Source organism: Geotrypetes seraphini, chromosome 5 (genome assembly GCF_902459505.1).
Source record: "Geotrypetes seraphini chromosome 5, aGeoSer1.1, whole genome shotgun sequence".
NCBI lineage: Eukaryota > Metazoa > Chordata > Amphibia > Gymnophiona > Dermophiidae > Geotrypetes > Geotrypetes seraphini.
Genome location: NC_047088.1, coordinates 130,817,771 through 130,831,888, shown reverse-complemented (window position 1 = coordinate 130,831,888; position 14,118 = coordinate 130,817,771). Strand labels below are relative to the sequence as shown.

Below are 14,118 nucleotides of genomic sequence, written 5' to 3'. Positions count from 1 at the left end.
ATGCAAAATGCTGCGGTCAGACTTATCTTCGGTCAGAAATTCGACCATGTGACACCCTACTATCGGCAGCTGCACTGGCTACCAACGGAAGCCCGAGTAAGGTTTAAATTTGCCTGCCTCTGCTTCAAAGTACTATACGGCCTGACCCCCAAGTACATAACGGACCTTTTCGCATTTTCTAATAACAAACTCAAAAGAAACACACACCCAAAACTCATTTCCCCTCCACTTAGAGGCTGCAAAATGAAAAAACAGCACGAACACCTTCTCTCTCACCAAGCAGTCCTATGGAGCAAAGACCTAGACCAACTGCTTTCGCCCACTACATACGGGGAATTCAGAAAACTCCTAAAAACATACCTGTTCCAGAAATACCTAAACAATTGACCCCCCTCTCCCTCCCCCCTCCCTATTCCACCTGAACTTAACAGCACTGTTATAAATATAATCTGTTATCTTCATCTTATCGTAACTTTACGTTGCTATTTATCCCCAACAGGTCCTGTCGGACATTACCTACTAAAATGTACATATTACATTTTTGCTCAGCAAATTGTATTTCTATACTATTGCCTCCTGAGGTCTCTGATCTCTGTATTTCCTCTGAATATCTACTTATTGTATTTTGCTGAATGTCCAGCACTCTTGATTGTAAACTGCCTAGAAGTCGCAAGATTGTGGCGGTATAGAAGAATAAAGTTATTATTATTATTATCAAGGCTGTATCCTCTCAGGAAGTGGTCCAAGGGACATTTCAGACCATTTATTTTCTTCATGTTCTAGGATTCAAAGTCAACTTCCCCAAATCACATCTTCTTCCCACTCAACATCTGTAATTCATTGGGGCAATCCTAGACACCACTCTCATGAGAGCGTTTCTCCCATTGAATCGCCTTCAGGCTGTCATCCGCCTTTGTTAGTAATTGAATCCTCTTCAGTCCATCATTGCAAGACACATGATGGTTCTGCTGGGCCACATGGCTTCCACAGTGCATGTGACTCCATTGGCAAGACTACACCTTTGCACTCCTCAGTGGACCCTTGCATCTCAGTGGTCTCAAGCGACGGACTGTCTCTCACAGCATATATCTGTAACATCATCTCTTCTGCAGTCGCTTCAATAGCGGATGATCTCCTCCAATCTATCCAGAGGTCTCTTTTTCCACTTACCCCCTCATCACAAGGTCATCACAACGGATGCATCCCCTTATACTTGGGGGGCATATATGGATGATCTTCATGCTCAATGTCTTTGGACTGCAAAGGAGCAGAAATTTCACTTCAGTTTCCTCAAGCTCAGAGCAGTTTTACGCCCTCAAGGCCTTCCATCGTCTTCTCTGCCCCCAAGTCCTCCTTCGCACGGACTATCAAGTAGCGAAGTACTACATAAACAAGCAATGAGGCACGGGCTCTCTCCTTTTATGTCAGGAGGCCCAAAAAATCTGGACTTGGGCGACAGCTCACAACCTTTTCTTAAAGGCTATCTACATTCAAGGGGAGAAGAATTCCCTAGCAGACAACCTCACAGAATTCTTCAGCCTAACGAATGGACTCTCAACTCTGCAACTCTCCAGTTCAATTTTGCTCACTGGGGCACTCCACAAGTGGACTTTTTGTGGCTCCTCACAATCACCAGTTGCCCCAGTTTTGCTTCAGGCTTTACTCTCCTCTCCGTCTGGAAGCAGATGCCTTTCTCCTGGATTCCATCCAATTCCTCTCATGTTGAGAACTCTATTCAAACTCAAGCAAGAAGCAGCCACCATGATTCTCATTGCTCCACGGTGGCCCAGGCAACATTGGTTTTCCCTTCTACTTCAGCTCAGTTCCAGGGAACCCTACATCTTCCAGTATTTCCTACTCTGCTTACTCAGAATCAGGAATCTCTTCTACATCCCAACCTGCCATCTCTATATCTGATAGCTTGGTTTCTCTCGGGCTGAATCCATCTGCCTTACATCTTTCTCAGCTTGTCCGTCATATTCTTGATGCCTCCAGGAAACCAGCCATCCAACAATGTTATCAACAAAAGTGGACTAGGTTTTCTTCCACATCACGATCCAACTTACTTATCAGTGGATTTGGTGTTGGAATATCTGCTTCATCTATCTGATTCTGGCCTCAAATCTATATCTGTCAGAGTCCATCTCAGCACTATTATAGCTTTTCACACGCCAGTCGAAGGAAAACCTCTTACTGCTCATCCTTTGATCTTCAGATTCATGAAAGGACTTTTCAATGTAAAATCACCTGTCAAGCCTCTGCCTGTCATCTGGAATCTTAATGTGATTCTTTCCAGTTTGATGAAGCCTCCATTTGAACTAATGACCACAGCTTATCTCAAGTTTCTTACTGGAAAATTGTCTTCCTTATTGCTCTCACTCTGCCAGTAGGGTCAGTGAGTTACAAGCGTTGGTGGCAGATCCACCCTTCACAGTTTTTCATCATGACAAAGTGGTTCTGCGCACACTTCCAGAGTTTCATCTCAATCAGTTGATTGTTTTGCCAGTGTTTTTTCCTAAACCTCATTCTCATCAAGGAGAAATCACTTTACACACTTTGGACTGTAAATGGGCTTTGGCCTATTACATTGAACCTAAGAACATAAGAATTGCCGCTGCTGGGTCAGACCAGTGGTCCATTGTGCCCAGCAGTCCACTCACACGGCGGCCCTCGGGTCAAAGACCAGTGCACTAATTGAGACTAGCCCTACCTGATCGGACAAAGCCACATCGAACATCTCCCTAACTGTTCATCTCTTTTGATCCAAACAAGTTTGGGCATCCTGTTTCTAAGAGAATGATTTCCAACTGGCTGGCTGCCTGCATCACGTTCTGTTATGCTCAGACTGGACTGGCACTGGAGAGCCATGTCACAGCCCACAAAATTAGAGCTTATGGCAGCTTCTGTTACTTTCCTCAGATCTACTCCCATTGAGGAAATCTGTAAAGCTGCCACCTGGTCCTCAGTTCATACATTCACTTCTCACTACTATCTGGAGTCCTTCTCCAGACGGAATGGGCACTTCGGCCAATCTGTATTACAAAATTTATTTTCCTAAAGGCCAACACTCCCACCATCCCATTTTTGTTAGCTTGGAGGTCACCCATGTGTGAGAATATGCTGCCTGCTTGTCTTGGGATAAAGCACAATTACTTACCGTAACAGGTGTTATCCAGGGACAACAGGCAGATATTCTCACAACCCACCCACCTCCCTGGGTTGGCTTCTTAGCTGGCTTATCTTAACTGAGGGACCGTGCGCCCTACGTCGGGCGGGAAGGCACTCGCACATGCGCAGTTCGGGCTATAGTGAACTTTCTAAAGTCTTAAAGTGGCGTTGCACTTTTAAAGTGGTCCTTACCGGGGCTCCGTCGGTGACATCACTCTTGTGTGAGAATATCTGCCTGCTGTCCCTGGATAACATCTGTTATGGTAAGTAACTGTGCTTAATAATCAAAAGTTTTCTTGTATCAAGTATGTTCATTGAATCAGCCATCTGAAATAATTTTCCATCCTCTGTAATGAATACTCAATTAACACATTTTTTCATGTCTGTTTCAGTTTACTAAGAGAGCATTCAATTGATGGAACTGGCTGGGCTCCAACTAGAACGTTAAAGGTACTGTATACTTAGCATTTTTTTTTATGTACAACTCAGTATTTTCTACAATATTTATAATACACAGTCAAATTACATTATTATGATTATCGTCTACCTCTGGCGTCAGGGGCACATAGCCAATGAATGAATGCACTTGTCTGAATGAATGTACTTGTCATGTGCAGACTTCATGGGTATATAAGGTGGGATGTCAGCAAGTTGGCAATATAGCAACCGTGGCTGTTATGGGGGGAAAATGCAATTTATCAGACATTGAAAAAGGCTTGATCATCGGCTACTGGGCCAAGGGTGAAAGCATTTCAGAAACAGTAGAGTTTGTGAACTGTTCATGGGCTGCTGTGGTTAAGTGCACCATGAGTGGACGAATGAAACCTCTTTGATGACCCGACATGGTAATTGGTAATTGGGGGGGGGCAGCACGAGCCATCAATGTGAGGTGGGGAAGGAGGGGATTGGGACTTGTATACCACATTTTTGTAGTTATACAACCACACTCAAAGCAGTTTGCATAATGTGCTTCAAGCATTTTCCCTATCTGTCCCACTGGGCTCACAATCTCTAATGTACCTGAGGCAGTGGAGGATTAAGTAACTTGCCCAGGGTCACAGGGAGCAACACAGGGTTTGAACCCTTAACCGCAGGGTGCTGAGGCTGTAGCTCTAACCACTATGCCACACTCTCCTCCAAGGTGTTGTCTGTTGCGCAGGTTGGTGTGGGCCGATCAGCACATAAACATGGAGCAACTCACTGTCTAAACCAGTGGTCTCAAACCCTTTGCAGGGCCACATTTTAGATTTGTAGGTACTTGGAAGGCCGCAGAAAAAAATAGTTAATATCTTATTAAAGAAATGACAATTTTGCATGAGGTAAAACACTTTATGGGGAACATGCAAGCCTCCCCAAAGGCTTGCATGTTCCCCCCTTCTTTGCAGCATCCTCCATCTTCCTGGCCTCCCGGTCTTAGTTTCAGCTAATTACCCAACCTGCAGAGAGGATCTCCGGTGCTGTAGCGTATCATGCAGTCTGCCATCAGCCTCCGCAGCATCAGGGGCAGGATCACGGCAGAGGGAACGTGCTGCTGAGGACGACGGCAGCCTGCAAGGATCGCTACAGCACTGGCAATCCTCTCTGCAGACTGCGGTAATTATCTGAAGGTAAGAGCGGGAAGTCAGGGGGAAGCCTGAGGACGCTGCAAAGAGCAGGCAGCACTAATACAGACAGCACTAGTACAGACTGCGGGCCACAAAATAGTACCTGGCAGGCTGCATGTGACCACTGGTCTAAACGAACCAGAAGGCTTCCAGATTTGTGTTCAAAATGACTGTGCAGCAAACCCTGTTGCGAAAGGGGCCCCGGAACAGAACGCTAGAGACTGCACCCATGCTTATAAGGGTTCATCACAAAATATGACTGCAGTTTGCACAGGAGTACCAACGTTGGACTTGCACCAACTGGCAGAGGGTTGCCTTCTCTAATGAGACATGTTTTGAGCTGGATGGATGTTGGCGTGTTAGGTGTGAAACCGCTGAAAACAAGCACCCAATAACCATTGTTGGACGTACTCAAGCTGGTGGCGGCAGAGTTAAGGTCTGGGAAATGTTGTCTTGGTATGGTCTGGGTCCTTTGATACCTCTGAAAGGCACTCTCAACCGATATGGGTATCTTTCCATCCTTGCTGATCAAGTGCACCCGTACATGTTGACAGTCTTCCCTATGACCGATGGGATCTTTCAACAGGAAAATGTGACATTTCATACCACCAGAATTGTGTGTAAATGGTTTGCAGAGAACAACCAACACTTCTAGCTGCTTCCCTGGCCTCCATATTTTTCTGGCATCCATAAACTTGGAGGCTCTGCAGACTGTGGCATCACAATTCTTGATTGAGTGCTTCCCAGGCACAGTCTTCATTTTTTCCATTGCATCCAGATCTTACTGCCCTAATTATGGAGAATTGGGAGGTCCTGGAGGGCTCCCTAAGGGGAGCTAAGACAAGGCTGTATCCCATGGCTCCTAAATTTCAGCAGTTATTTGTCCAGCCTAAGGTGGATTTGCTGGCAGCCCAGTTTACTAAAAGGACTGCCCACCCTAGTGAGAGAGGCTGTAGTCTTGAAGGATGCCCAGGACCACAGGGTGGATGTTGTCTTCACATATCAGTTTGAAGCCTTAGCCTTGGGATTTAGGGCAGCCTCAGTGGCTTCTTTGTGGCACAAGCATGTCATACCAGAGTCCATTGTACCGCAGGCACGGATGGCAAGCTGTAATTGCGACTAGACATGGAAGGGATTGACTATGTGGCGGATGCCCTGTATAACATTATTAGAGTCCTGAGCACAGATCAGAGAATGGATGGGAGATTCAGCCTCTAAAGCTACCTTAAGCAGACTCCCCTTTAAGGGGCAGATGATTTTTGGAAAGGGTTGGATGTTCTTATGGCCAGTGTGGCTGATCATTGTCCTAAGTCACTTCCGCACAGTAGACCTTGGAACTCAAAGGTCTACTCAGAATAATTTTCGTGACTCCAAGCATTTTCTTCAGTACTCCAGAGGATTCTTCTCCCAGAGACTGTCACAGAGTTACAGACAAAGGTATGATAACTAGAAGTACCCAGTCCTCCAGATCATGTACCACCACAGCCTCCAAGAAGCCCCAATGATGCCAGGACTTTAGCTGAACTTCCACAGATAAGAACATAAGAATTTGCCGCTGCTGGGTCAGACCAGTGGTCCATCGTGCCCACCAGTGCGCTCCCGCAGTGGCCCCCAGATCAAAGACCAGTGCCCTGAGACCAGCCCAACCTGCTTACATTCTAGTTCAACTTTGTCTTAAATCCCTAGAGGGTGTTTCCCCTATAACAGCCTCCGGAAGAGCGTTCCAGTTTTCCACCACTCTGGGTGTAGAAGAACTTCCTTACGTTTGTACGGAATCTATCCCCTTTCAATTTTAGAGAGTGCACTCTCGTTCTCCCTACCTTGGAGAAGGTGAACAACCTGTCCTTATCTACTATGTCTATCCCCTTCAGTACCTTGAATGTTTCGATCATGTCCCCTCTCAATCTCCTCTGTTTAAGGGAGAAGAGGCTCAGTTTCTCTAATCTTTCACTTTATGGCAGCTCCTCCAACTCCTTAACCATCTTAGTCGCTGTTTTCTGGACCTTTTTGAATAATACCATGTCCTTTTTCATGTATGGCGACCAGTGCTGTACGCAGTAGTTCAGGTGAGGGTGCACCATGGCCCGGTACAGCGGCATGATAACCTTCTCCAATCTGTTTGTGATCCCATTCTTTATCATTCCTAGCATTGTGTTTGCTCTTTTCGCCGCCGCTGCACATTGCATGGACGGCTTCATCAACTTGTTGATCAGAGCTCCCAAATCCCTTTCCTGGGAGGTCTCTCCAAGTACCGCCCCGGACATCCTGTATTCGTGCATGAGATTTTTGTTACCAACATGCATCATTTTACACTTATCCACGTTGAACCTCATCTGCCATGTCGATGCCCAATCCTCGAGCCTCAATATGTCACGTTGCAGATCTTCACAATCCCCCGGAATCTTCACTACTCTGAATAACTTCTTATCGTTCGCAAATTTAATCACCTCGCTCGTCGTACCTATGTCCAGATCGTTTATAAAGATGTTGAAAAGCACGAGTCCAAACACCGAGCCTTGCATCACCCCACTGGTGACGCTCTTCCAATCCAAGTATTGTCCATTTACCCCCATTCTCTGTTTCCTATGCTCCAGCCAGTTTTTAATCCACATGAGTATTTCACCCTCGATTCCATGGCTTGCAATTTTCCGAAGTAGTCATTCATGCGGAACCTTGTCAAACGCCTTCTGAAAGTCCAGATATACAATGTCGACCGCGTCGCCCTTGCCTATCTGCCTGTTTACTCCCTCGAAGAAGTGCAGCAAGTTTATCAAACAAGATCTGCCTTTGCTGAAACCATGCTAGCTGGTCCTCATCATACAGTGTCCGTCAAGGTGATCAATCAGCATCTCTACCATCTTTCCCGGTACCGAGGTCAGATTCACCTGTCTGTAGTTTCTTGGGTCTCCCCTCGAACATTTTTTGAAAATTGGCGTAACGTTCGCCACCTTCCAGTCCTCCAGAATCTTTCCCGTTTTGATCGACAGATTGGCTATTAGTTGAAGCAGTTCAGCTTTGGTCCCTTTCAGATCTTTGATGACCCTCAGATGGATGCCATCCGGTCCCAGGGATTTATTGTTCTTAAGCCTATCAATCTGCCTACATACCTCTTCTAGACTGACCCGCTAACTCTGTCAGTTTCCCGTTTTCACTTCCAGCATATAGCCTGATGGGTTCCGGTATGCTGTGTATATCCTCATCGGTAAATACAGACGCAAAAAACGTGTTCAGTCTATGGCTATTGCTTTTTCCTCCTTTAGCGCTCCCTTTATTCCTTGGTCATCCAACGGTCCCACCACTTCCTTCATGGGTTGTTTCCCCTTAATATATCAAAAGAACAGCTTGAAGTTTTTCGCCTCCTTGGCTATTTTTTCCTCATAGTCTCTTTTGGCCCCTTTTATCGCCTCATGGCACCTACGTTGATGTTGCTTGTGCATATTCCAGTTTTTGTCCGTTTTTGATCTTTTCTATTCCTTAAACAAGGTTTTTTTGGTCTCTGATCGCTTCCTTAACCTCTACAGTGAGCCACGCCAGTTCTTTATTCTTTTTCCTCTTTGATCCCTTGTTGATACGCAGTATATATAGATTTTGCACTTCAGTTACTGTATCCTTAAAAAGAGACCAAGCTTGCTCTAGTATCTTTAAAGTGTTTATCTTCTTAATTTTTTCCCCACCATGTGTCTCGTCCCTTCGTAATTCCCTTTTCGGAAGTTTAGTGCTGTGGCCATTGTTCTGGACTGATGTTTCACTCCTACTTCCATGTTGAAGCGGATCATATTGTGATCACTGTTTCCCAGCATCCCTTCTATTTCTACATCCTGTGCCAGTCCTCCCAACCCATTTAGAATTAAGTCCAGAATTGCGTTTTCTCTTGTGTTTTCTTTGACAAGTTGTTCCAGGAAGCAATCGCCTACAGTTTCCAGGAACTTGGTCTTTCTAGCACAGCTGTAGGTGCCTAGGTTCTATTCTATCCCTGGATAGTTGAAGTCGCCCATGATAACTGCGTTGCCTCCCTTGCAGTTGCGTTTAATCTCATCCATCATTTCTCCATCAATTTCTTCGGACTGCCCTGGGGGTTGGTAGTAGATGTCTATCCTAGTTTCTGGTCCATTTGTTCCTGGAATTTTGACCCATAGAGACTAACTTATCCGTCTGTTGTGGCATGTTCTCTCCAGTAGATTCAATTCCCTCGTTGACGTATATGGCAATGCCTCCTCCTTTTTGAGTCACTCTGTTTCTGCGGTATAGTTTGTATCCCGGTAGCACTGTATCCCAGACATTTTCATCAGTGCATCATGTTTCCATGATGCCGATGATGTCAATGTTATCCTTTTTTGCCACAGCTTCTAATTCACCCATCTTATTTCTAAGGCTCCTTGCATTCGCGTAAATACACTTGAGTTTGAAGCCTGTTCCCTTCTTGCGCGTCCTTCCCTCTTGTGTCCCTTTCGGTCTGTCTTGTCTGCGATCTGGTGAGTATTTCCTTCCATCTTCCTTCAAGGTATCCTTCGGGTATACCAGTTCCCAAATCACCGACTCTCTGTCGACTGTCGGCTTTCCCCTTCTTCCTAGTTTAAAAACTTCTCAACTTCGCTCTTGATATTGCTTGCAAGTAGCCTCGTGTCATCTCTACTAAGGTGGAGTCCGTCTTTCCTGAATAGCTTGCTCTTCCCCAAAAACGTCATCCAGTTGCGCACGAAGTGGAATCCTTCTTCACACCAGCACTGCATCCACGCGTTGACTGCTTGCAGCTCCATCTGTCTCTTCTCATCTGCCCTGTTTACCGACAGGATCTCCGAGATAGCTATCCTCTGCATTCTGTTCTTCAGCTTCCTTCCTAGCATCTGGAACTGGTCTTTCAGTACTTCTCTATTATAGCTCCTGTTGCTCATGTTGTTCGTCCCCACATGGATCACCACTGCCGTATTTTCTTCTTCCACACTGTCGACGATCCTGTCGATGCAGCTCACTATGTCTTCTACCTTGGCTCCTGGTAGGCAGGTCACCAGTCGATCCAGTCTTCCTCCTGCTATGTGGCTGTCAAATTGTCTGATGATAGAGTCCCCCACCACAATTGCTGTCCTCTATCTTTTCTTGATTCTCCAGCTGCAGGTCCGTGTATCTGGTGTATGCCCATCTCTCCAACCGTAGATCCATGTCCTTCATTTCTATCCATTTCCTCTCATCCTGGCGTTCATCTTCTTGTGGGTTCCCTCCGCTGTTTCCAGATCTTGCTGTGTCCCCCATTTCCTCCTGGTGGCTGTCCATCTGGTGGTCCACATTCTCTGTATGCATATCCCGGCAGTTCCACTGGTGTTTTTCCACGGCCTACCTGTATGCCTCTTCTATGAAGTTCTCCAGCTCCCGGACTTCTTCCTCGATGGTGTCCTCTGTCTTGATGATCTATGCATCTCTGTCTTCTTCCTCCACTGCTTGAAGTGCCTCCAGTTCTAGACTCCAGGAGTCTGACTTGCTTCTTCAGGCTTTCCAGTTCTCCGCATCAAGCGCATATGTAAGACCGCCTCCCAGAAGGGAGGTGGTTATACATATGGCAGATGGTGCAGAAAACTGGGTAGCTCAACATCCTGCTTCTGTCTGCTGCTTGCATTGCTGACCACTTGCCGGATGTCGTATGTGTCTGCTGTGGATGTCTTATGTGTCTGCTGTGTCTTCTGTTTTCGCCTGGTTATGTCCTCAGTGTCTGCCTGGTTGTGTGTCCTTTGTGCCTACTTTATCCTCTGTGCCTACTGTGGCTGTCCTCTGCTTCTGCCTGGTTGTGTGTCCTCTACCAGCTGTGTCCTCTGTACCTGCTGTGTCTGCCTGGTTGTGGGTCTCTGTACCTGCTGGGTCCACCTGGTTGAATGTCTTCTGCGTCTGCTGTGGTCTTCCTCTGCTTTTCTTTGGTGGTGGTGCTCTCGGTAAGGCGAGTGCCGAACGGTTGTGCGCCGTTGGCCCCTCCCCTTTTAAAGGAGAGCTCTGGATCTGCTTCTGGTGATATCAGGAGGTGGGCAGAGCTACCTCTCGCCGCAGCCCCTTACCCCATGCCTTCTCTCCCTTCTGTCTCCTACTCTTCTCTCCCTTCTGCTTCTCTCCTCAGCCCAACTTCTCCTGCCTTCCCCGATCTCAAGGCAAGCTGGATCTGTGTGTCGTTGGCCCCTCCCCTTTTAAGGGGGAGCTCCGGATCTGCTTCTGGTGTTGTCAGGGGTGGGCGGAGCTACCTCTGGCCTAGCCCCTTACCCTCTGCCTCCTCTGCTGTTCTCTCCCTTCTGCATCCTCCTCTTCTATCCCTTCTGCCTCTCTCCTTAGCCAAGCTTCTCCTGCATGCCCCGATCTCAAGGCAAGCTGGATCTGCATGCCTTTGGACCCTCCCCTTTTAAGGGGAGCTCTGTGTCTGCTTCGGGTGATGTCAGGGGGTGGGCGGAGCTACCTCTTGCCGCAACTCCTCACCCTCTGCCTCCTTTTCTGTTCTCTCCCTTCTGCCTCCTCCTCTTCTCTCCCTTCTGCCTCTCTCCTCAGCCCGACTTCTCCTGCCTGCCCCGATCTCATGGCAAGCCCAGTAGAGGAGAACATTAGGGATTCTCATTAAGGGGGGCTCAAACACAGAAAAAGCACAGCCTGACAGAGTTTGAATACAATTTGGTCAAACAGGGCAAATGATTTATTCTTTAAGGCCTTAAGAATACTGGTAAAATTATATTCTTTCTTTCTGGAAAATATAAGTTTTGAAAATTGTTAATAAATTGGCAGCAGGGGGCGCCATTGAGCTGAGATCCAAGATGGCTGCATAAAGCTTCCTCTCCTCTCTACAGCTCCAGAAAATCGAATTGAGTACCCTATTATTTTTCAGTTTTCACACTGAAACTTCTGCATCTACATTTGAAAATGTCTGGGAGTAAATCTACCAAGACAGATCTTTCTAACGCTTCTGCATCAGGCTCAAAATGACAGAAACATGATCCTCTTTCTCCTGAAAAATCCCAGGCCAGCAAAACCTGGACTCAGCCTCAGACATGATGCTGGAAGAGCTTCGATCGCTCAAGGATCTCATTATTAAGCACTATGAAGTGACCTGTGATCTCAAACATGATTTAACCTCACTAAATGCTTCTCTTCAATCCTGCCAAATCAGAATAGAGACTTTGGAAACCAGAGCTGACACAGCTGCACTCTCCGCAGCTCAATTTGAGGATCAAAGCCAGCAAAAACTCAAGCAAATGGAGCAGGAAATTGAGGACCTTTCCAATAGAAGCAGACGGAACAATATAAGAATTATTGGTTTACCAGAATGCTCTGAAGGTTCAGATCTCACTAAATTTCTGGTTGAACAACTTCCAGCACTTCTAAATATTTCTACAGATCTTCCATTGCAATTTGAGAGAGCACACCGGACTCCCTCATTTCTCAAACAGGGTCTACTTCACCCCAGACCTGTAGTTGCTTAACTGCTTCGTTTTCCTCAAGCACTTCAAATTCTCACGGCTGCAAAGAATACTGCTAACCTTCAATTTGCAGGGAAAAGGATCCTCATCGTCCAAGATCTGGCTAGAACGACAGCTAGAAAAAGAAAATCTTTTCTGGAAATGAGAGCTCGCCTGAAATCCCTAGTGGGCACGATATGGTCTTCAATATCCAGCAAGAATGACTGTCACTCTGCACAACTCAACTCGTATTTTCAACTCACCAGATCAATTGCAGAAATACCTTTATCAAATGCAATCACAAGGAAAGTCTGCCTCATAATTTGTACGATATCCTGCACTCTGTCTTAAAATTTGCCTCCACGTGGAACCAGGACGCCATACTACCTTCCTTACCAAAGAGTAATTGCTGACATTTAATTTATTCCGCTCATATTTCACTGTACCATCCTGAATTTTATTGATCTTACCTTGCAGTACTTATACTCAAAATTGATTTTCTGATTCATCGTTGTTGTTACCTCATGCTAACTGGAAGAATTTAATAGCTTCTTTCTCTGTCTGCATACAGTATTGTTTTATCCTGCTACAGCACAGCTTGCTTGTTCTGACAAGATGCCTCAAAGAGAAATGCTTCTGCTGCATATTATTGTTCTGATTCCTCTCCTGATTATCTTCATTCTAACAACTTTTTATTGTCTGTATTTTTGCCTGCTGTTATATCTTTACTTAATATTCTAACAAATGCTTACCCTTCCAGATTCCATCCGTACATCTCCCCATTCTGTTACTGTAAGATTCAGGGCCTGCTAAATGACAGTGGCGACTCGGCTCCGACACTTTTTGTGTGGAGGTCAGGTGGCGGCTGCCATAACTGGGTGCGGCTCCATTGAAGCGATTCGAACTCGGCGTTCATTTTCCTATACCCTGCTGATGGGAGTGAGGCCTGCTGCAAGGTGGCAGTGATCAGGAACCCTATGCCGCATATGGTGGGGTTTGGATGACTGTCGCCGCCATCATAACTAACATCTGATTTACAGATTGAAACGACACGCCCATTGTTCTGAAACTCTCTAAAGAACAGAGTGATTCCATCTGCGGAGAGACTAATTGCAGCCCTGATCCCGACAGTGGATAGACTGGAATAGCGGTACTCATTTATAAAATAAATAGCCCAACCTCATTTTTCCAATTTGCTCAATTTTTATTTTTATTTTTGGATCATTAACATCACTCTAGTACTCTAACATGTTTCCACAGGTATACTCTTTATTTCAAAATTATTTGTATATATATATATCTCACCCTTTGGTTTCATGGGTGCTCACTTGTACTATTCCCAACTTATAACTAGAGGGAATGGCTTGTGTGCTCCATTCTCTGTTGTTCTCCCTATAGGTTGGAACCACTGTTGTTCCTGTTGCCGTTCGTTTTGAGACTCACAAGTACACTACAATATTTAATGCTCCTTCTGTTCGTTTATCGTGCTTACACAACTTTCTCATATAAATATAACGACTTTAACAGATCCCCATTAAGCAGTCCTAATGACTAATTCAAATCATCCTTCAATCAACATTGTATCTTGGTCTTAAAAATCACATCAAAAGGAAAAAAAATTCTTCTCCACCTCAAAAAATTTTCACCCAACATAAAATTGTTACAGGAAACCCATGTACCAGATTCTTCATACCTTATCAAAACATGTCCCTGGATTAAAACTTCTATTGATTCTCCCTCCAAGGGAAGGAAAGGTGGAGTTTCTATTCTCTTTCACAAGTCACTAAATGTTCAAATTCTACAACAATACATATAGCAGGAGACTTTAACACCTTAGCAGTTCACATTCTGGATAGACAATCTAAACAAAAATCTACTTCTGCCTTTCACTCTATGATACAGCAATTAATCCCAACAGACCCTTGGAG

General features: G+C 45.6%; 1 protein-coding gene across 10 annotated transcripts in view; it reads left to right on the top strand.

The window, feature by feature from the left end:
* Window positions 1-14,118, top strand: part of UBE2F (ubiquitin conjugating enzyme E2 F (putative)) — a 625,415-nt gene that overhangs the window by 455,840 nt on the left and 155,457 nt on the right. For all 10 annotated transcript variants that reach the window (XM_033944350.1, XM_033944352.1, XM_033944349.1 and 7 more), the window contains one exon: window positions 3,561-3,618. In XM_033944350.1, coding sequence (XP_033800241.1) covers window positions 3,561-3,618 — 58 coding nt within the window. The remainder of the gene's footprint in view (window positions 1-3,560; window positions 3,619-14,118) is intronic.